This window comes from Rhamphochromis longiceps, linkage group LG11 (assembly GCF_057381845.1).
Source record: "Rhamphochromis longiceps isolate RC_006_pf linkage group LG11, R_longiceps_female_GT1.1, whole genome shotgun sequence".
NCBI classification, from domain to species: domain Eukaryota; kingdom Metazoa; phylum Chordata; class Actinopteri; order Cichliformes; family Cichlidae; genus Rhamphochromis; species Rhamphochromis longiceps.
Genome location: NC_140567.1, coordinates 29,657,501 through 29,678,205, shown reverse-complemented (window position 1 = coordinate 29,678,205; position 20,705 = coordinate 29,657,501). Strand labels below are relative to the sequence as shown.

At 40.8% G+C, this 20,705-nt stretch overlaps 1 protein-coding gene across 2 annotated transcripts in view; it reads right to left on the bottom strand.

Moving 5' to 3' along the window:
* Positions 1 to 11,941: 11,941 nt before the first annotated feature.
* ago3a (argonaute RISC catalytic component 3a) overlaps positions 11,942 to 20,705 on the bottom strand; it is a 36,905-nt gene continuing 28,141 nt past the window's right edge. For both annotated transcript variants that reach the window (XM_085423539.1, XM_085423540.1), the window contains exons 13-19: positions 20,246 to 20,405; positions 19,989 to 20,079; positions 18,982 to 19,176; positions 18,489 to 18,623; positions 17,817 to 17,918; positions 16,877 to 17,076; positions 11,942 to 16,754 (exon numbers count right to left, since the gene is read on the bottom strand). In XM_085423539.1, coding sequence (XP_085279665.1) covers positions 16,646 to 16,754; positions 16,877 to 17,076; positions 17,817 to 17,918; positions 18,489 to 18,623; positions 18,982 to 19,176; positions 19,989 to 20,079; positions 20,246 to 20,405 — 992 coding nt within the window. In that variant the 3' untranslated portion in view covers positions 11,942 to 16,645. The remainder of the gene's footprint in view (positions 16,755 to 16,876; positions 17,077 to 17,816; positions 17,919 to 18,488; positions 18,624 to 18,981; positions 19,177 to 19,988; positions 20,080 to 20,245; positions 20,406 to 20,705) is intronic.

Genomic DNA, 20,705 nt, shown 5'->3' with positions numbered 1-20,705 from the left:
TTATTATTAAAGTAACCAAGAAGCAAAATTCACTCAAATTCAGTTTTATTTATATAACACCACTCAAAGCGCTTTATATTGCGAGGTGAAGAACCTGCAACCTTAGAGGGAAAAACTCAACAATCAGACAGCCTGCTATAAGCTAGCACTTGGTGACAGCGGGACGGAAAAACTCCACTTTAACAGATACGTCTAGCAGAACCAGCCTCAGGGAGGGGCAACCATCTGCCATGACTGATTGGGGGTGAGTGGAACAGAAAAGAAGTCACGAAGAAGACGTCATGTAAAGAAACGGATGATAAAAGTGTAAAATAGTAATAACATAAAAGCCTGATGAGTACATATGAGATTGTCTAACAAGAGACAACTTGAAACCTCTGGATTGTTTATTTTAGGTAGTGAACACAGGTTGAATCAGTGCATTCAGTCCAGTGGAGGTCCCAGCCCACTATGAGTTCAACTTGTGTGATTAGGAGAGTAAATTTATCCTCTGGGATTCCTGTTAGGTTCAGTTTTGTTTTTGTTTTTCTTCCTCTGGCTGAATGAAGTGTTCTTGGTGTTCATCCAGAAAGCTGATTGTGTGTGCAAAATAACACTGTGGACACATAATCACTTTCACGGTACACCCATCACGCTAAAATCCTCTAACCTCCAGCAATGTTTTTGCCGTGCAGTACAGTGAGTCACACTGAAGGAAAAGGAACCAGAGAGCCAGAGGTGAAGAGGAGGACAAGTTTTATCGGGTGTGGGAGGAAAAAAACGCAACAGAACATCAACATGAAAGTTTAGGTGTGCCTCTGGGACTGTTAGCCAAAGAGTTTCTGCTTTCTATGCCCTGAATATTTCAAAAATATCAAAGAAAAGTCATTCAATTTTCTACAAAAGTCCTCTGTATTGCTAAATCCTAAATTTAAACAGGGATATTAGCTATTAGAGCTTCCAGCTCCCTAAAGCCATATCCAGAGGTAGAAAAGATAATGATGACATATTATGAAAATGGAAAGAAAACCGGAGTTACGTGTGTAGAATACAAATCACACTGCTGAAGTCAGACAGTGTGCACCTGCTTTCTTAATATGCCATGCTGCATGAAACCGAAATGCAGGCTTCACAAGAGTCTGCGAAATGCAAATGTACCCAATGTATGAAGTCTACATAAATAGACTGGACTGGCCCGTGTGCAGAGAATGCATCTGAGGAGCACTGAGTGTATATAAGTGCACAAAACGGAGGAATAACATTTCGCAAATAGCTCTCTCATTCAGATTTGTGCTAAAATCCCGTCTGTCACTAACTCATTAGCACTACTTCCATTGTACTGTTAGCCTACCCTGTGCTACCTTGCATTCGTGTCCCTCCCGCTAGACTACAGAGAAGATGGAGGTGCAGGAGAGGCACATTCATCATCAAGTAGAGAACCTGAATGTTACAAAGCTGAAGCTGGATGTACAAAAAGTGAATGTGTTACAAGACATCCTCAAGGTTGCATAGATCCAAAGGTAATGGAAAGGTTTAAAAAGGAAGGAAAAAGAAAAGTTACCCTGGGAGATAAATCTTTATGTATCATACAGTTTAATGTTGTCTAAAAAGTGAATCATAAATTTATCAATTTACTGCCTCTATAGCCATAATCCTCCAAACAACTGGACCCACTTACTTCAGTGATTAAATCTGCTCCTGTATTTGTCCATCACACAAGGTCATCTGATAAATGTGGCTGAAAATGGGTCAATGGGTGTTTCTTTTTTTTTTTTGTTACTGAAGGTATAAATTAGTAATCCATTTTCAGATTTCCTCTTAGTGATGATGAAACTTTTCAGTAAGAGGGAAGAGGTTTGTGGTTGAGAGACAAAAATAGGCACATCTAAAAGGACGCTACAGAAACAGACTTTATGGAATTTGTTGAGGAAACAAAAAATATCACCAATGGAAAACTGTAAAATAACTATAATAAAATTGCTTCTGTTCTAACATTTTGGCTGCCGTCATGCTGGCTTTTGGTGGAGAAAGAATTGACAAAATTTTCAAGCTTCTTTATCGAGGCTGCGACACTGCATCAAACAGGCACACATATCTGCACATTAGTGATGAATAAAACACTAGAATTACACTCACCAAAACTTGAAAAGTGCAGTTTCTTCGATAGTTCGTTAATTTGTCACATGATCCCTCCAAACTGCACATATTATAGTGAGGGCATAGGAATGGAGGAGTTGAAAGAGGAGAAAAGGAAGGGACATATAAAAAGCAAAACCATCAAGCGTGTCCTTTCTTGTCCCGTTGAGCGTTGGGTGCTGTGCATCTGTGGGCCACCTGTCTGCACAGAGCATTCAAACCTCAGTCGCTGTGATGGTAATGACCCACAAACCCTGGGCTCATGTGACCCTTAATCGCTCACGTAATCACGTAATCAATAGTGGGTCAACGAGCCATTAGGCCACTTCCAAGGCTGGCACCAGTTGTTTTAAAGCTGAAGAAGCCTCTTGGGTTAGAGATGAAACAATCCAGCTGCCTTCTTTTTAAGCCATAATGTGGATGACTGACAACCTATACAGACCAATGACACATTGCAAATAATTAAATTAGGGTTGGAAAGAAAGTTTTAAGTGGTCATTATTCACAGAATTGATTCAGTCGAAACAACTAATCCTTGACGGCTGAGTGCACAGATTCATCATGACACATGCAAACACCAGTTTCCTCTGTTGATCCCAGTTAATAAACATCTGTAATTCCAGCCGAGTTACTCTTACTTTTTCCCATAATTCTGCACATTCATGTTTATAGATGGGACCAGCCAGTGAAGGGCCAATGCCTAGATTTATAATCTAGGCATGCTATGAGCTTCTTAACCTTTTAAACATCAGTTTGACATTTTAGGGAAAGAGGCTTATTTGATGTCTTGCTGAGTATTAGATAAGAAGACTGATAGCACTGTCATATCTGCAAAGTAAATATGAATCCAGAGAACAAGGGAAGCTGCGCAGAACTCATTGAAAAGCTTGCACTTTTTAAATATTTTTATAAAGATATGAGTTCTTTAGTCAGCTTAATAGGTCCTGGTAGGTGGGTCGGCAGACTTCATTAGGCTTTGCATGTGTCTTTCTGTCAATTTGCCCTTGAAAATGAAGTTAAATTCTACCATAACCTGATTACAGGACAGCGCATTAGATAAAAATGCATTTAAGGTTTTCAGCAGATTATTTTTCCACTGAAGAGAAAATGACATTGGGCCTTGACCGTCACTGCAAGTTAGTGTCAACCATTCTAATCAGGGAAGGTGAAAGGCAGATTCGCAGTGATAGCCTTACTTTTTGTAGGCAGAAATAATTAAAATTTACAAAAAGTAGCGGAAAAAATAACAACTCACACAGCTAAGTACAAAAATAAAAATTGCCTCATTTGAACTGAAAACCACCAGCTGCTGGTTGTAAACAAACAGAAGAGTGGTATAGATCTGTCTTCCAGCTCAGAGCGAATAAATGCATTTTCCCAATTATCATTTTGGCTCCAATTTAAAAAGAGATGTCCAGTGAATCAAAGTGCATAAAAATTGATCTACATTACTTATTCCCTTTCCAAAATCTATTAAGAAAGGTTTCTGGGCAGACAGTCAATTTGCATACTCAAAGATAGTAAAGCAGTATTATTAAATCAATATTTGCTGCTGACAGCACAGATGCCAAATCTCATGCTGGGATGGCCTTCTGCAGTTTGTTGATTCTCTTTCACAGGCTGACTTCTGATAATTCCCTGCACTACCAGGTCGTTTGTCATTTGTGAGGCAGTAGATATTGGTGTGTGGTCTGGGAGTCAAATGGTTTTTCCCTGCACATCGTACACACTCCTAACAGAAGCACTGAGGGAGGTTAGAGGTAAAATGAACACTCAAAATACAGCGCTGAAAAATAGATGTCAACATGATGTGATATTTAAAAAAAAAGAAAGAGGAAGAACTTTACAAATCATGGTAAATATGGGTCTTAGCCACATGTCTGCACATCCTTGTGTATTCTTTTTTGTTTCTGGTTCAGCCCTCGCCCCGGTTTCCTTCAAGTGTCTGACCTCGAACAAATACAGACACCACCTTCACATCCTTTTTGTACACTCTGCATGAGCCCTGGCAGTGAACACGTCTCTCCATCTGTTTCTCAGCCAACCAGAATTTTCCTTGGTGAACTGTTCCCACTTCTGGTGAGAGGTGGAACTGCAGGGTAGATTCTATTCAAGCTGGTGATGAATGCAAAACAAGAAGATGGACAGACATGATTAGTAAAGTCCCATCTGCAATTGAGACTGGATCCTCGAGGTATTGGATCGTATTTCCTCATACAGTCGCTGCCCTGAAGAAGACCAACAATGTGTGTTTTAAATGAACAAAAAGGAATATTAGTGACACTCATTCCTCAGACAAAAACATTTGTGTTACATTTAAGTGTTAGGCCACAATTCATTTCACTGTTTTTAGACAAAACATCACACTGGAGAGGTTTTGTATACACTGCCCATTTTTTCTTTTCTGTGTCCTTTGTGGCACACCATGTTCTACATCATTTTTTACCAAGCAAGCACATCAGCAGGCTTGCTTCTTTTAAAAAGAAAACAATACACTTCTAACAAAACCTTGTTTTTCTTTCTTTTTTAGCTGCTGGGTCAAGGTGTTACGAACAGCATCTAATCACTGATAGGTGATTAAGGAAACCTGGTGTGAAGACAGAAAGACGCAAACTAGAAAAACAAGAATATCAGACGAGCGAAATGCCAGCAAAGGGCAACAAAAAAAAAAAAAAGATTTATTCCAAAGTTTTTAGTCAAAACAATCGTTAATGATAAGAAAGATGAAAGCGATATATTGTAAAAGAAGAGTGTAAATCTTATTCAGTTATTCAGTGAGCATCAGTGCAGCTCCAGGGTGGTTCAGTCAGACTGTTTCTGCATTTAATTTCCCTGTAAACTAATTTATATCAAGGGCTTTATCAAAACTGACATCTGATTTCAGTTGGTATTTCTTTTCATTAGAATCTGTTATGGAGCTTATTTGATAGTTCTCACTTTCTAATCAAGTGCTAAATTGCTGGCGCATCAGGAGTTGGCTCTGCACAGTCAAAAATGTAAGAATTATAACCTGTAAGAGTCTAAAATACTGTTTTTTTTTTGTCATCCAAAATATCTTTTTGGGTGACAGTGCCTCAGTTATCCTATTTTTAGGTTAAAATGGACAAACTCTATCAAAGAACCTGCAAAAGTAAGCTTGTCAGGAGCGGTTTCTAGTGCAAAATCAATCAGTATTTCACTTGATAAAGAGCACAACTGCCGTTTAGTGAAACTGCTAAATCTAGATTGCTAAATCTGCAGTTTCTGGATTGTTGGAAGAAAAAGTGACTGCACTACAAGATGTCTAACACACGTACAAAATTCATACACTGTTATCAGGTTTACAGTATGTTGTTCTCAGAGATAGCTGTAAAATTCCACTACCTGCCCATCATTTATGAGAAATTACAAAGTCAGCAAGAGGCTGGTGAAAAATCGTGGAGCATAAGGAGTTCAGTGCTACACTAACTCAGTCAGAGGAGAAATTCCATCCCCTCCACAAACCTCCACAAATCAGTTTATCCCGGACTGTAACTTATTCAACATCCTCCAAGATGTTTCCATTATCTCGTGGATGTCAGGTGTGTCATTCTGATCCTCTCTTCTTCTTCTCCTTTTTATTTTTTTTACCATATTTTTTGCTGGACTTGCAAAAGTTCAGGTCTGTGAAGCATTCTGTGGATCGAAGTTACAATCCACTGTCACATAAATTTAAATTAAGGAAGCTAAGGTAGCCAGATCCATAACTCAAATGGTGATGCATTGTAATTATTGGCAAACATGTTCACAATATCCTTTATCTGCTTTTTTTGTCAATTTTTGGCTTGTTCTGCTGCTTCCATGTGGTCAGAAAACAAACTGTTGTGACCATTTTTTGACACTCAGGTTAAGTTTAACCCTAAATCTAATTTGGCAGATGCCTGATACGGAACACAGGGATCACCGATTGACTAAAAAAAAATACAGAAGGATTTTCTGGTTGGCATTTAGTGTCAATTAAGCCTTTAACAGTTGGTTTTGTCACAGTCCTGCTGTAACATCATGAGAGATGAATGTGTTTTCTCTCAGGCGGAGAGAAAGTGTGACAGCTGCATTTAGGCCCGCAGAGGGGCGTCTGTTTGACTAAACGGCGGCTCTGCCTTATTTAAATGATATACGGAAATTAACACCATAATTTTGTCGATTTGATATAGTTGGGCGCACAGGGACTGACAGTTAGGATGTGAGCATAATAAGTGTTTAGTCCCACCCTGCAGAGCGCCTGATTTCTTGCAGAGAATCCATCTCGCCATGTTTTTAATGATGTTGCGGCTCAGAGATGATCATTTTCTGTTTTACTGTTGTTCTGTCATCAGGCTGCTGTAGCTTAATGCTTCCCCAGTTTCTTCCAACAATTTTTTTTTTTATAGTTTTAAATGTGAAGAAACAAAAAATATGATAATAAATTTGTTATGTAGTTTAGGATGGGTATAAATGACAACTTCTCAAATACCAATCAAACAAATAAATGAAATTCTTGCTGTCATAAAAGAAAATGTGCAGTAAAAAAAAAAAATCATAGTTAATGTTACAAGAGCTCAGTGTTGCTCTAAATTAATGCAGACTGTGCATTTTTGACACCAGAACAAAGTAAAATGGAAAAAAAAAAGTAAAAACTTGATTGGGATTTTTTTTTTTCCCCACCAAAAGTATTAAACCAACAAGCTCATCATTTACAGCTAACAGGGAAAATCTCAGTAAATGCAAAAAGGGTTGCATGTGCAGATTACTGAAGTTCCAAGGCTGGTGCAATAAATGCATGCATAAATAAATCAAATAAAACAAAATAAACCGTCTGCATGAAGGAATGCATTTCAGTGAGTTTGCAGGGTGCTGCTTTAATTCCCACACAGGTGTTTTCAGTCACTGTGGTTAATTATACCTCTGCTCAGGCAGGGCTGCCCTGTTGGGAATTACGTGAGATCAAACGTCATGTACCAACATTAACTATAAAGACATAAATTTGTGTCAGGGGAAGCACACAATCAGATTTTTAGCTTGTTCCCGTCAACAGATATCAGAGAGAGTAAGTGATAGCAGCTCCGTTACCATAGCTGCGCAGAGGCATCAGGAAGGCTTGTCAATAATCCTTCCTGTTTACAGTGTTTTTCAGGCACTCACTTTTATCCTCATGAAATTCTCAGCCTGTTAGTGGGAACAGCATTTCAGAGCAAAGTTTATAAGTTTTGCTGTGCAGTGAAAGTGAAATTATCTTTATATACCCAGTAGGAATGCTGGTGCTTTTGCAGAGATGTAGCAATTTTACTTATTTTCATTTTGTGTTGGAATTCCTGTCATTGTTTACCAGTGTGTAGTTTTTCATTCCAGGGCAGATTGTTCATTTGGTATTAAATACAAAACCCTGACTGCTGCCCTTCTGCTAAAATACTGAAAATTTATGAGAAAAGGCAAAGAATTTGGCTTTTGTCGACACATTTAAAAAATTAACATATTTGGGGGGAAAGTTTTTTTAAAAATTCAATAAAAAGTTATTTTGGTCTGGAGACTGTGGCACTGACAGAGAAGAAAAACAAACTGGAGTGGCAGAGTTGGGGGTGCTATGAATTTCAATCATAGTGACCAGAATAGAAAAGATTAGAAATGAATAAAACAGCTCAGTAGACAAAGTTGGACAGGCAAGGTTGAGATGGTCTGAACATGTGCAGAGGAGGGATAGAGACTGTATCAGACAAAGGATTTTGAAGATGGTGCTGCAGATCAGGAGGAAACGAGGAAGACTATAGAGAAGATTCATGGATGTAGTGAAGGACTGGTGTGACAGGAGGCGGCTGTAAGGGGCACGGGGAGATGGAGGCAGATGATCTGCTGTAGCGACCACTAAAGGGAGCAGTGGGGAAAAGGGTGGTGGTGTGGTGTGTTCGTATTGTTACATATTCTACTTTGGTCAAACTAGAAGCAAAGATCTATGAATTTTTCAGTCCCTCCACCATCTTATTCCCTCAGATGGTCATGAAAATTTTGTAACCCATATGCTGAGGGGAGGAAAAATGCTGATTTCCCCCCCCTCAGAGTTTCACATTTTTGAATGGCAAAAAGATTTGCACTCTCATATTGGCCTCAAAGCTCTCCCAGAGGGAGAGGTGTGGTACAGCTGCTGCAGAGCAGGTTCAACCAGTGAAATAAAAAATGAGCTGGTCCCAAGCAAACTTGGCTGAGGGAGGGAGATTATATTCATCCTTCTCTATAAAATATAAAACAATATATAATGTGTAGGCTGTGAGGGACCTACACATTTCGACAGCAGCCCGGTGTTTTCTAAAGCACATGGTGGCAATATGTGATTTTTATTACCCACAGCATTTTCTGCAATTCCACTTATTACACATTTTTAAAAAAAAGTTTCCCCAGTGAGACGACCAAGATAAAGCAAAGCATTTTTATTGCAAGTATTAGTCAAAGATACACTTCAAACTGAAGCAAAGCAACACTAAAAAGGCCAACAACCTATAAGAGAGAAAGAGTAACAAAAGAAAGACAATTAAAACTGAAAGGAATACAGCTGTTGGTACAACACAGCTTTTTGCAAAAATACAGAGGCTGAGACATGGATGATCTGGTGGTGAAGGTTCAACGTACACGTCAGTTTGCTGGTGCCTCACTCAGAGGTATCAGAGCTCAAGATCTTTAGTTTGAAATAAGACTGACAGAAGAGTGACAATGCATCGGAACAATCAGAGTACCCAAAATGTTTGATATCCTTGGCCACTCTTCAAAACCATTAAGTGTATACAAGGTAAACGGCGTCAGGAGCCTAATCTCTTCAGCAGTTTTTGGTTTGAAGTCATTTTGGAATGCTAATGTAATGAAAACAGGTTCAACATCAGATAGCCATGGGAGTAAACATTACGGTAAACATTGAATAAACCAAAAGCCATTCGGTTTAAAAGGACAGAGGGCTTTTCTTGCTTTGGAAGATTGACAACACTCAAAAGGTCAATGTCTCTGATCCTCCGATGAGGTGAGGGACAACCAACAGATAATTAAAAGGAAAAAAAAAAAAAATCATCACAACACAATTCATCCTTGGTTCATTGTACAGGCACAGGTCTCTGTAATCCGGCACAGTGGGGAACCGCCTGGTTCTCGTGTAAGGCCTGCGTCAAACTGTTCTTTGGATCCTTCTTTGGATTTGCAATCAGCGACAATGAGCTGTGTCAACCGAGCAACGAGCTTACAAAATACAGGCAAGTGCATAAAATCTAACGAGCATACGTACATATCCAAACTGCCCTCGGGCTGTAGGCACTGCTCAACAGGTAACACCAAATACTGAAAAGGGTTTCCAAAGGCAGTTTGACCCAGACCTGGCTCCCGTTCTGACATCAGTACATATTAAACAGAGCACTGTTCATTCATCAGAGCGCTCTACGTTGTGTAGCAATGTTAGTGGTTTACATGCGAGAACAGATGAGTATGCCAGTTGGAGATATCAGGGCAGATCAAGTACGTAGGCTAGTTTTCTTGGTAGGCCACCCGACACAGCACAGGCATTGCAAAAGTCACACGGATTTCTATTACGTAAGGACGCACTTAAGGCTGAGGCATGTGTTTTCCTGTGGAATGAGACCTGGTCCTGCTGTAAAATATTCTGGCACAAGGAAAAACAAAACAAAACAAAATAGGAGACATTTAAAGAGGAAAGAAGCAACGCCTTTGCTAAAACATTTCACTGTAATTCAATGAATTTTGCCTTTCCAACATCCTTCCTTCTTTCCCCCCGTATTTTTCTTTAAACTTATTTTACACTCTACTACTTGCTCTGTACTGGCTCAGGGAATTTACATGGCTAACGTACCAATTTAGCAGCTTGGGATGAAAAGTCAGCTATTCGACACAAGTCAGTGTGGTTCAGAAATGGTTCCCTTCGTCAGAGATGAGCTGCAACATGTAGGGGGCTGGCGTCTGGCCTTCACGGGTGGTAAAAGAAGATGGGAGGGTTAAGAATATTTGGAAAAGGAAGGAGGAGGAAGTCGACCTGGAACAAGTCAAAATCCGCCGCCCTTTCCTCCACCCCGCACCCCCCTCCATATTGTTGTGCTTGCGTGTCTAGGAGAATAAGGCGTCAACATGGAAGGGGAGGGGCTCAAGGCTTCTCCCTCCTGGCTCCACCCCCGCCACGCTGCAAGATTGATGCGGACACTCCAGCCGCTCGAACGGACTCAATAAATACACCATAAAATATTCCGCATATATATATTTCATATATATATATATTTAAAGAACAACACATAATTAAATAGGACAACAAAATAAAAGTCGGCTCAAGAACAATATTTCAAAATTGGATAAGTGTTAAGACAAAACAGAATCTTTTACAGTTATACTTATTTCGAATCTAAAATAGTTACCGTATAAGAATATCGCAATCAGGCATTACTCAAGCATTATATATCATAAAAGCAATTTGCAGTTTTCTTTCATGTAGTATAACATATGCAGCATACCAAGGTAAGTGAGGTGCAGTGTTTTTTGAGATTTCTTGTAATAGAAAGATTTCACCCCCTGGACTGAAAAGGTACCCACAGAACTACAGACCATACTCGGTTTTTCAGTCGAATCCCTACCGGCTCAAGACGAGGATACTGCTGGGCACTCATTCCCTCCGACAGGGACAAGACACATGGCAGGGCATTGCTCTAAGATGAAAGAACGCCATGGGGCTGCTACTAGGGCTGGGCATCTTGAGACAAGTCTCAATACTGACACTGGCTCTGTTCATTTCATTTCTGAACCACATGTTTAAAAAAAAAAAATAAGACACCTTTCTGCCTCCTCATGCATGTTGCTTTCCCTCAGTGCAAAAAAAAAAAAAAGAAAAAGAAAAAAGAAAAAGAAAGTTCTAGCCTGCTTCGAAACTCCGATTCCAAAAAACCAGGAGGTACTGATGAGTGACGTTTGTGACACCCAGCCCTAGCTGTAACAAAGTGTCAAAAGTGGCAGTCCTGACGAGAACACGCCACCTGAGAGCAGGCAGACTCTACCGAGCCATTAAAGTCACAAGAGCATGAGGCACACTTTTAATGACCGACTGCCTCGTTTGGTAACGCGCATCCCTTCGTCGTCTCCTCGTTTACGCTGAGGTCTGGATCCTCTCCTCCTCCTGGGCGGGAGGAAGAAGGGGACTGGAGGGACAGAGACTGTGGCAGTCTCTAAAGTGCTGTGCTATGTTTGCCATTCGTGGGCTGGGCTGTGTCACTCCCAACCACCTGGCTCCGCCAACCCACCCAAACACACATTCCACTGTACCAACAACACCATTGGTCCAAGACACTAAAAATGCACTAGAAAGCAAGAGCTCAACCACAACCATTTACTTGGCATAATGTCTTTTACTATGTAGGCTTAATCTTTAAATACATGAAAAACAACTCTGCATTGCCATCTCAAAAAAACAAAAAACAAAAACCATTTACTGTGAGTGTGTTTGTGTGTGTGAGAGAGAAATGCAGCAACTCCTGCATTGCAATGTGTGTTTCAAAAGGAGATTCTACGTCTTTGATTTTTACATTTCATCTTTAAATTTACAGCACCATCAAGAGGAAAGGCACTTTCTGTGGACTTTTTCTCGCTACCTTCCACTGCAAATATAGAGCAACCAAAATGAGGAATACCGATTGAAGCCTCGAGACAAAATACACCTTTACTTCGGTTAAAAATTGAGGCACCGGCCTTTTAAAGTTAATTTGTTACATTTTCTTCACCAGGCAGCTAAAGACGCCAATTCACGGCTCTCATAAACAGTCGTCGTAGCGACCCTAAGTGAGAGCTAAAAGGACACAGTCGTGAGATTAGTGTACCTTTAGTTTAAAGTCAAATATAACGAGTCATTTCTAGCAGAACTGGAAGGACAAACGAAACCTTCCCACTTTTGTGTAGCACGGCTGTGTGTTGAAGAAAAATCGGCTGCATGAATAACATCTTTGTATCCCATTAAGCATTCGCTTCCACAGGCCCCTAAAAGGTCTCGCTCATGTTAGGTCATTTCTCTGCTAGCTAATATTTGCAAAGCCGAGCTGATGACATTTCAAATGTAAGCGAGGCAAACACATTTGCTATGTAAACATGTGTTCAACTGCCCTCGAGGGTGTAGTTTATACACCACCTGAACATCTATTACAGACAGCAGAGATATAGTGAGTCAATCAGCCACCAAACACACACACACACACGTCCAACTTCCATATAACCTGCCACACCAAGTTCTCACTGATGAGCTTTGATTCCTTCCCCCACACACACACACACACACACACTATATCCCTCAGTATTGTCCTTCAGCTTTAACCTTCCTTACACCTTGCTGGGGGATTGGATGAGATTGTACGGCCGTGGAATGTAGACCGAGGGGAGTAAATGTTTGGAACAAAAAAGAAAGAGCGCTAAAATAAGATAACAGGCTTTGCCACGTCGCAGACTTACGTCTTTGTATCTGTGTGCACGTGAAGTGGCTCGAATAAGGAAACCAGTCTGAAGAAAGCAATGGTGGTTGTAATCCAATCTAAATCCCCCCCCAGGGTTCAAACACAAAGGAATGGAGAACTACTAAACCTTGTTTCTCTATTCTTTGATCACACGTGTCTTTGAAATGGATCACCAAGACTTAAAAGAAAACAACAACACATGCCCATTCCTTTTACTCTCCTCTCGATAAGGAGCAGGCATCAGCACCAGTTAAAAGAAACCCGAGAAAATTCAAGAGCAGGAGCTCAACATATCAATCGCCTTTTTTTTTTCTTCCCCCTCCTAGTCTACTGTTTGTTGTTACAATAGGTTTGTAATTTCTCACAGCTTTTCTGAATTGCTAAGACATTAAATCCCGTTCTCTGAACCAAACGGTCCATGTTTTGCACCCGTTTAGTCACTCGAACGCACCGTGTTAGACGTCAATTTGGAGTTTCAGCTTTAAATAAGCAGGATCTGGGGCACCAGCATAGCTCACCTGGTTAAGCAGGTGACCCGTTTTTTCTGCGTTAAATATCAGCGCACTAAGATTTCTCCTCCCAATGTTTTGCGTCTCGAAAAAAGGAACTCCCAGAAATACACATGCAACAGGTTGAGTTGCAAAAATCTCTTTTTCACTCTGGCGCGACACAGCTGAACAGATCACATGTTCACTTTCAGTTACACTCACGCTGTACTGTTATGTGCTTGTTTCTTAGCCTTTTGACCTACTTTATCCACAGACACTGTGTAATCCTGTACTGCTTGTACTTACAGTGGGTAGTATTTAAACTCTATTCGAGTTATGCTTTTTATATGCATTTATTGGAATTTTTTCCTGGAGCTACACAGCCAGAACGCTGGATTTTTGGATGTAGCGTAATGAATGCTCAGCATTGTTTGACTGAGTCTATGATCTACAAACATTGTTTGGTTTACAGTTTGAGGTTATTGTTTGATACTTCCAGAGGAGTCAGAGGTTTTGTGAATGTTGTTCAGTCACAATATGAGAAAACAGGGGATCCTTTTAAGAAAAGAGTCTTAGCAATTGTGAAAAACTGCGATAACAAAGGCATTCGGGATATAGCATGTTAACACTTTGTCCTCTCTATGAAAAACTTTGTTTGATCATCTACAAAAGAAGAAGGAAAAAAAAAGAAGCATTCAACATCTTGCAAGTTTTTTTTTTTCCAAACATCAAAGCAAGAGGCGGTTAGAGTCCACATCCCTATCAATAACAGTATGACAGTCCAAACACACATAACTAGTTTCAACAACCCCAGCACTGTTCACACATACACTATACGTTATACAGTGACACAAGAACAAGTCAGTCTATTGCGATAATAAAACTTTGTTATACTTTTTTTTTTTTTTAAACCATTACTTGTCATGATACATTTATTACTAAGATTAATAATTAGACTACATTTTTTTCTGTTAGCAAAAATAAGTGGTGTGCATTACATAATTTAAAATCTACAAATATACTTTCGATCTGGCTTTTTAAAAAGGCTTTCAGATACTAGTGAAATCATGAAGGCTCAAACCCACTGGCTTCCACACTGAAAGGCTAGCCTGTGAAAGGCAGTCGAATGCAACAGCAGAGGCAGGACCACACGTCTGCCGTTGTACCGCTTACAAGTTCTCCGAGTAGATCTATCCCGAATAAAATCATAAATCTATAACTCCCCTCAACAACCGCAGCAGTGGAGCCTTCTCGTCCTTCAGTGAGTGAGGTTTACAGTTTTTTTTCCCCCCCTCGCCTACATATCCCGCCTGCTCGTTTAAAGTCTCGCATTGAGGTTCAGCTTCAAATTCTAATTCAGAGTAGCACCGCGCCTGTGTTCACTCCTGAAACACATGCTTCTGTTAGTGCAGATAACTTTTAAAAACACGTCCCGAGCAAACTTCAGGTCATCAGCATTAGAGCAGCTACGTGGTGACCCGTTACCCAGATACACGCTTCACACTAAAGGTCGTCCACTTGACTCCTCGGCTTTGTTCTGAAGCCAGTCCCAACTTTGGGCCGGGCCGAACTCAGATTTAGGGTTCTAATCAATCTAAAACAAAAAGAAAAACAGTTTGGGAGAAGGCCAACTCTGTGCCCACGAAGCCAGCCCAATCGCCTACAAACACACTGTAGCAGCTGGATCCATGTCTGGTGAATATTAGGCAAAAAGACAACTTGGCCTACTTTGCTTGAATGCTGCTCCAAAGCAAAGCCAACAGCTAACACTGCCGTACAGGCAAATACAATAAATATATTGATCTTAGGTTAATTTGAATGAGATGTATAGAAAAGTCAGTAGACGGTTATTGAGAAGAATAAGAGGCATCGGGTGAAACTTTCTTGCTTCACGCTGTCTGGTTGGTGTACGCTCTTTGATCATTGTACCCCACTGAAACAACTCATACAGCTTCTGACGATTACACACTTAACTTCCAACAGGCACTTGAATACTACCTCTTTATGGCCTTTATACTCCACTTTGCTGCTGTCAAGTGAAAAGCTTTGTAATTCTTAGGAATTAAGAAAAATCAATCTCATTAGCAAGCTGACGATCAGGAATTCTAAAATCATGCCCACTGATCCGAAAGTATTCTCAAACCACGGAGACGCACAAAGTCCTTTAGTTCAAGTAAAAACACGAAAAATCACCAAAACTGCACCTTTTTTTTTTTTTTCTTCTCCTTTCTTTTCGCCCAACAGCGAGAGCAAACTCATACAACATGCAGGTCATTCAGCTCACAGAGGAGCGACACATGAAAGTGCCTTGCAAGTGGCAAACTTCTCTCCTTTCAAGGACACTCGCTTTCATATGAAATGTGAAAACTGTACTTTTGAGTCACTTAAGTCCCCTAAAAATCCTCTTCCCTTCGTTCGACTGATTATTGCACAAGAGGAAACCATCGACATCATCTGTATTTAGCCACCGTCTTAGGTACAAGGGGGGAAAGGCAAGATAAAGCACTGAGAGAAATGAATGCAGGGCGATTTAAAAACAAAAGCTAACACGATTAAATCTTCTCTTTTCTTTAAGAATTAGATTCTTAAAATGTTTCACATAATGTAGAAGAAATATAGCAACCAGACTCAAATAAACGTGTCAATAATACTTTAAATACAATCCATGGATGGCTGCAACTCAGCAAATTGATATATAATATAAACTGCCCTCCGTTTAAATGTGACAGCTAACCTTCAGGAATAAATCCGAAACTGATCTGAGACCACCAAAACGGCTCCTCTTTGTGACTTTTAAGGGGCAATATCCCTCTTTGCCAATAGGTGGCAGTGTGCTCAAAAGAACATGTAGCTCTGTACAAGCAACTGGTGGTGTCGTGCCCACACACTAGTGAAAAGTGACAGAACAAGAAAGGAAACAAGAGGAAAAATAAAAGACCAAACTGGGAGGACCTCTGGTCAATGAATTGATGCTTCAAACTACATCAGACACCTCTTAATAACTCCAGAGTCTGAGTCCTTTTTTTTCTCTCTGCCCCTAAACTTAAGAAAAAGAAATAGGAGAAAAATCAAAAGACAAATTACACAAAAACTGACAGAATGTAAAAGTGCTGCTGCTCAAACTGACTTGAGGTACTGAAGAAGGCAAAGAAGCAGATTTATCAAAGACTATGCCAAAGAAAAGGAAAAGAACAGCCACAAACTAGGCCACAAGTAAAGGAGACAAAACAGGGGACGAACACATAGGCGGGGTAGTGAAAACCGGAGGGGAGAGGGGGCCTAATAAGGGTGAAAATAAACTAGTTGGCTGGTTTAATATTGCATAATAGTGCTGAGATTCTCTCTTGTTTGTTTTTTTTTTAAAGCAGCTTTTGCATCCTCAGTCCAGTGTGGGGGTGCCTCTTCCCCTCCCTCCTCCCTGCTTTCCTCTGCACAGTGTCAGGTCCGTTTTTGATTAGGCATGTTGGGGGGGGGGCTGGGACTTGCACCTATGAGGATCCCTTGACTGGCATGCCAGGTGTGCATGGTTGTGTGCGTGTGTGTGTGTTAAGAGTGGCAATGGTTGGGGAGAGTTGGTGTAGCTCAGGCGAAGTACATGGTCCTCAGGGTGTCGTGGTGGATCTGAACAGCTTTGGCCAGCGCCTGGGGGTCCCGACCGTTACTCTGACCAGACACATGGCTGCCCTCAGCGCTTCAGAAAGAACAAGAAAGGACCCGTTAAGATGAGTGACAAAAAAAGGGCAATTCATCCAGCACATGTGAACTCTAGCAGCTTCACAGAGCAAGTTTAAATGGGGAGAACGCTCTCCTTACCTGTCATGTTCTTTGTCAACCAAATGATAGCGGGCACGAAAGGCCACCAGGTGGGCATAGTAGGCTGGCGCAGGGATGGAGACTGAGCGGGTACAGCGCACATAGGTGTGGCACAACTGGTAGGTGAGCAGCTGGAACTCGTCAGCGGTAAAACAGTTGTCGTCCCACAGTACATGGTAGTGGGAGGGCCGACTGGTGCCCTGAGAGGGAGGTAAGCATTAAGTAAGATTCAATACGGAACTGGGACACAGCTGACAGGAAATACAGCCCAGAAAACTCAGGAACATCACCTAACTGTGCTTAGCTATATGAGATATGTGTTTAAAAAAATAGATACATAAAACATTAATGCTGCAAGTATAAATCAGCTAACTCAAGCAGCTTCTGCGTCTACAGATCTGTAGTCTAATCTTCACGTTTTGAAATAAGGGACATATGGGATGGTTCCAAGCCATCTTAAATATACAGACAGCAAATTTTAGGTACCAAAGCTGTTAATAACACATTTTCCTGGACAAAGCTTCAGCTGCTGCTCTTTTACATGATACTTTAGGTTAAATAATTGCACGATTTGCCATGCAAGGGGGGCTGATAAGCTACTGAGGTACTGGATTAGCAAACCCCTAAACTAAATAGCTCAAATATAGTCAAAACGTTTGAGAAGGAAAGTTTTATTTGCTTTAACTGTGTACTCTTTGTCCACCCATGTGCTTTGCTATGCTGAGGAGCTTCCACTGCACAAACCGCACAGCTATAAGCTTCATGTTAGTTTGTTGAAATTGCATCATAAACTTTAAAACCGCTTGTGTTTGGTTTATTCCTGAATCCTATTTATTACTTATCTACAAAAGTGCAGACGTTTATGTTTTTTTGAAGGAGAAGGAGATGAAATACTGTAGACAAACAGCAACATATGAGATGGAGAAGAGGTTGGACTGACCTGTATTCCAGCGTGACTGCAGAGGTAAAAATCGAACTCGTAGGGATGCGTGATGTCCGTATCCACAGTAGTACCAGCGGGAATGTTTCCACTACGTCCAACCTTGAAAAGCAAAATTAATTTCAGTTACCCTCAATACTAATGCTTTTTGACTTTCAACTTATTTTCCCCCTTTTTTGCCATTTAAAAAAAAAGCAGATATAGCAGGGCTTTTAATGCACTAAATGATGTCGGGAACTAAAATTTCTGATGATTGAAAAGAAGAACTAGCTGATGGAGAGACCCAGGCAAAGGTTCGCCAAGTGCTTTCGAAACAACCAATTAAAAGCCTAATGCCCCAGGGAGCCTAATGCTCTGTAAGAAGAGTGCGAGCGCTGAAAATAAGGTTGTTACTGGCTGGGTCTCACTCTCGGGGCCTTGAGTGCCACTCCAGAGCTCTTGGTTTGCACTGGGCCCTAATGCTTTAATCGAATGTAATTACAGCAGTCAGGAGGGTGAACAGCCGAAATGACAACAAAAAGGTAATTAAAGAGGCCCATTTTCAGTAGTTAATGTTCCAACATAGAACATAAAAAAAATACAGATGAACACATGAACACACCATGTTGACTTTAAGCGGAAACGTCATACTAAAAGAGCAACAGCATGAGCTGGTGTGCGGTGAGGACTCACTCTCTCGTTGCGGTCGGCACAGAAGAGGCGTGTATGGTGGCGTTTTTGCACAACAATGTAGGTGATGCCTGGCTGGTACTCCTTCTCCAGGCTGATACAGGCCTCACGAATGGCCAGCAGCTCATAATACAGCACCTGAAGAAGAGGACAATTACAATAATATGAAAATATCATTTTTGGTTGTGTGTGCTGCCATATGACCCAACTTCAAAAAAAAGTTATACAACTAAGAAATTTGGGAATACTGTTACCGACTTTACTCATTTGTGATTAAAAGTATTTATGGAATACACAAACATGTTCTTTACCAGTATGCCTCAGCTACAAAGATTATAACGTACCCAAATTCAGTAAGAAGCCAATTAACGTCTTGAACAATAAAATGACATACTGCAGAATTCTACCTGGTTTAGTCTTTTTTTCACATCTTTAGTAAAACCCTGAGTTTAAGATTTAAAAAAAAAAAAGAAGAAAAAAAAAAGTGGGACTATACCTGTCTGAACTGGCCTTCTGAAACTCCATCCCTGTAGAAAATGATCCGTGTGGGCTTGTAGCGGGTTGACTTGTAGAACTGGATCAGCAGTTCCCGCACCATAGAGGCCAGGTCCTGGATGACCTCCTGCCTGGGCCTCTGGACTCGTACGGTGGCACAGTACCTGCTGGGGTGGGCGTCCATACTACCTACCACCTGACAAAGAGTTTGGAGCAGAGGAGCCATTATTAAAGGGGAATGGATTTTATGTGGAAGGGAAAGTGACACATTATTCATAGAAGTGTCAGCATTTCCTCCTCTCTTTGCGTTACTAACCCACTGAATGTTTTTCTGCATGCAGATCAGTACGTTTCAGCCCTGATCCAGGGTCAGTGCTTCCACTAGCCCTTTCTGCCGCCTCCCCAGTCCTGTCCCCTCACTGTACCTGTGCTTGACTTGTCACTTCTCCAATTGCACAAACTATTGTTTTGCACAGCTCAAAAGATCAGTTGAGCTGTAAGTCAGGGTGTCTGAAATTTAACGTCTTCTTATGCGTCTCTGAGTTTCTACAAAAGTGTGACCATTCATTTGCTAAATCTGTAACTTGATTCATGTCTTTATTACTTTTCTGTTTGCACTCAGCGGTGTTTACTATTGTATGTTTAGTTTTCTCTCCCAATAGGATTTCACCCCCAACATCACTCACACTTAGAGAATGTGTCTGCTTATTAACATTTGGGTTTAGGGCTACAGCAAGTCTTCTGTTAAATATTTATTCTGCACAGAGTGGGATCGAAGCCCAAAATAACTCTTAAGTGTTTGGATTTATTGTCTGTGAAGACTTTATTTGACTTTCTGAAAGATTATCACTCTTGCCTTCATCCATTACATCTTCTACTACTACTTTCATGTCGCCCCCTAGTGAGAGCTGGGGTTGTAACACCCATCAGAGAAGAGGAATATTATCAAAACAAAAACTACAATTTATATATTTAACTGCTGGAGTAGGGGGACATAAAGAAACTAACTGCTGCAATAGAAGGCTTCTTCCCATCTCCGGCTGGTGGATGTGTAACATCTGCTCCCAAGAAGATAACTGGCTGTTGAAACACTGATGGTCTGTGGATCGAGAGACAGAAAAAAGGATCAAAAACACTGAGGTAGTTAAATAACAATACACCAAGTGTCATGTCACCCTAACCCTTAACGTGAGACTTTATTTAATAAGACGTCTTAATATAGCATTATAACACTGCCATATAATAAGAGGGAGACCACAGCTCACCGTTGGTGAGGTACCAGGATGTTGTTGATCCCTCCCAGCTTCACATTGATCTTGAGGCAGAGGTTGGACAGAGTCTGTGGTGACGTCTTCACCACGTTCTTAACCTGAACACACTGAGTCGCCATGCCCAACAGAGTGTCTCCCACGCGCTTCACCTCCGCTGTGAGTGATGCAAAAAACAGGAAGTCAGAGGCAGACGCACGCACACACCCCACGCAAAGATTTCAAATCTGTATTACAACTGAAAAATTGATAGACAAAGAAGAGGGCTCATAACTCCCACATCCAGTCACAGTATTACTAATATTAAGACCAACAAGTGTGGGTTCAGATCGTAGTTTACTGTTAAAATGTTATCTTGTTTCTTTTGTTGCCATTAAAAAGAAAAAAATTCCAAAGCAACACACTGACATTTTTATGCCTACTAGTATCAAATCGTACGGTTGCATCAGTGTGCACG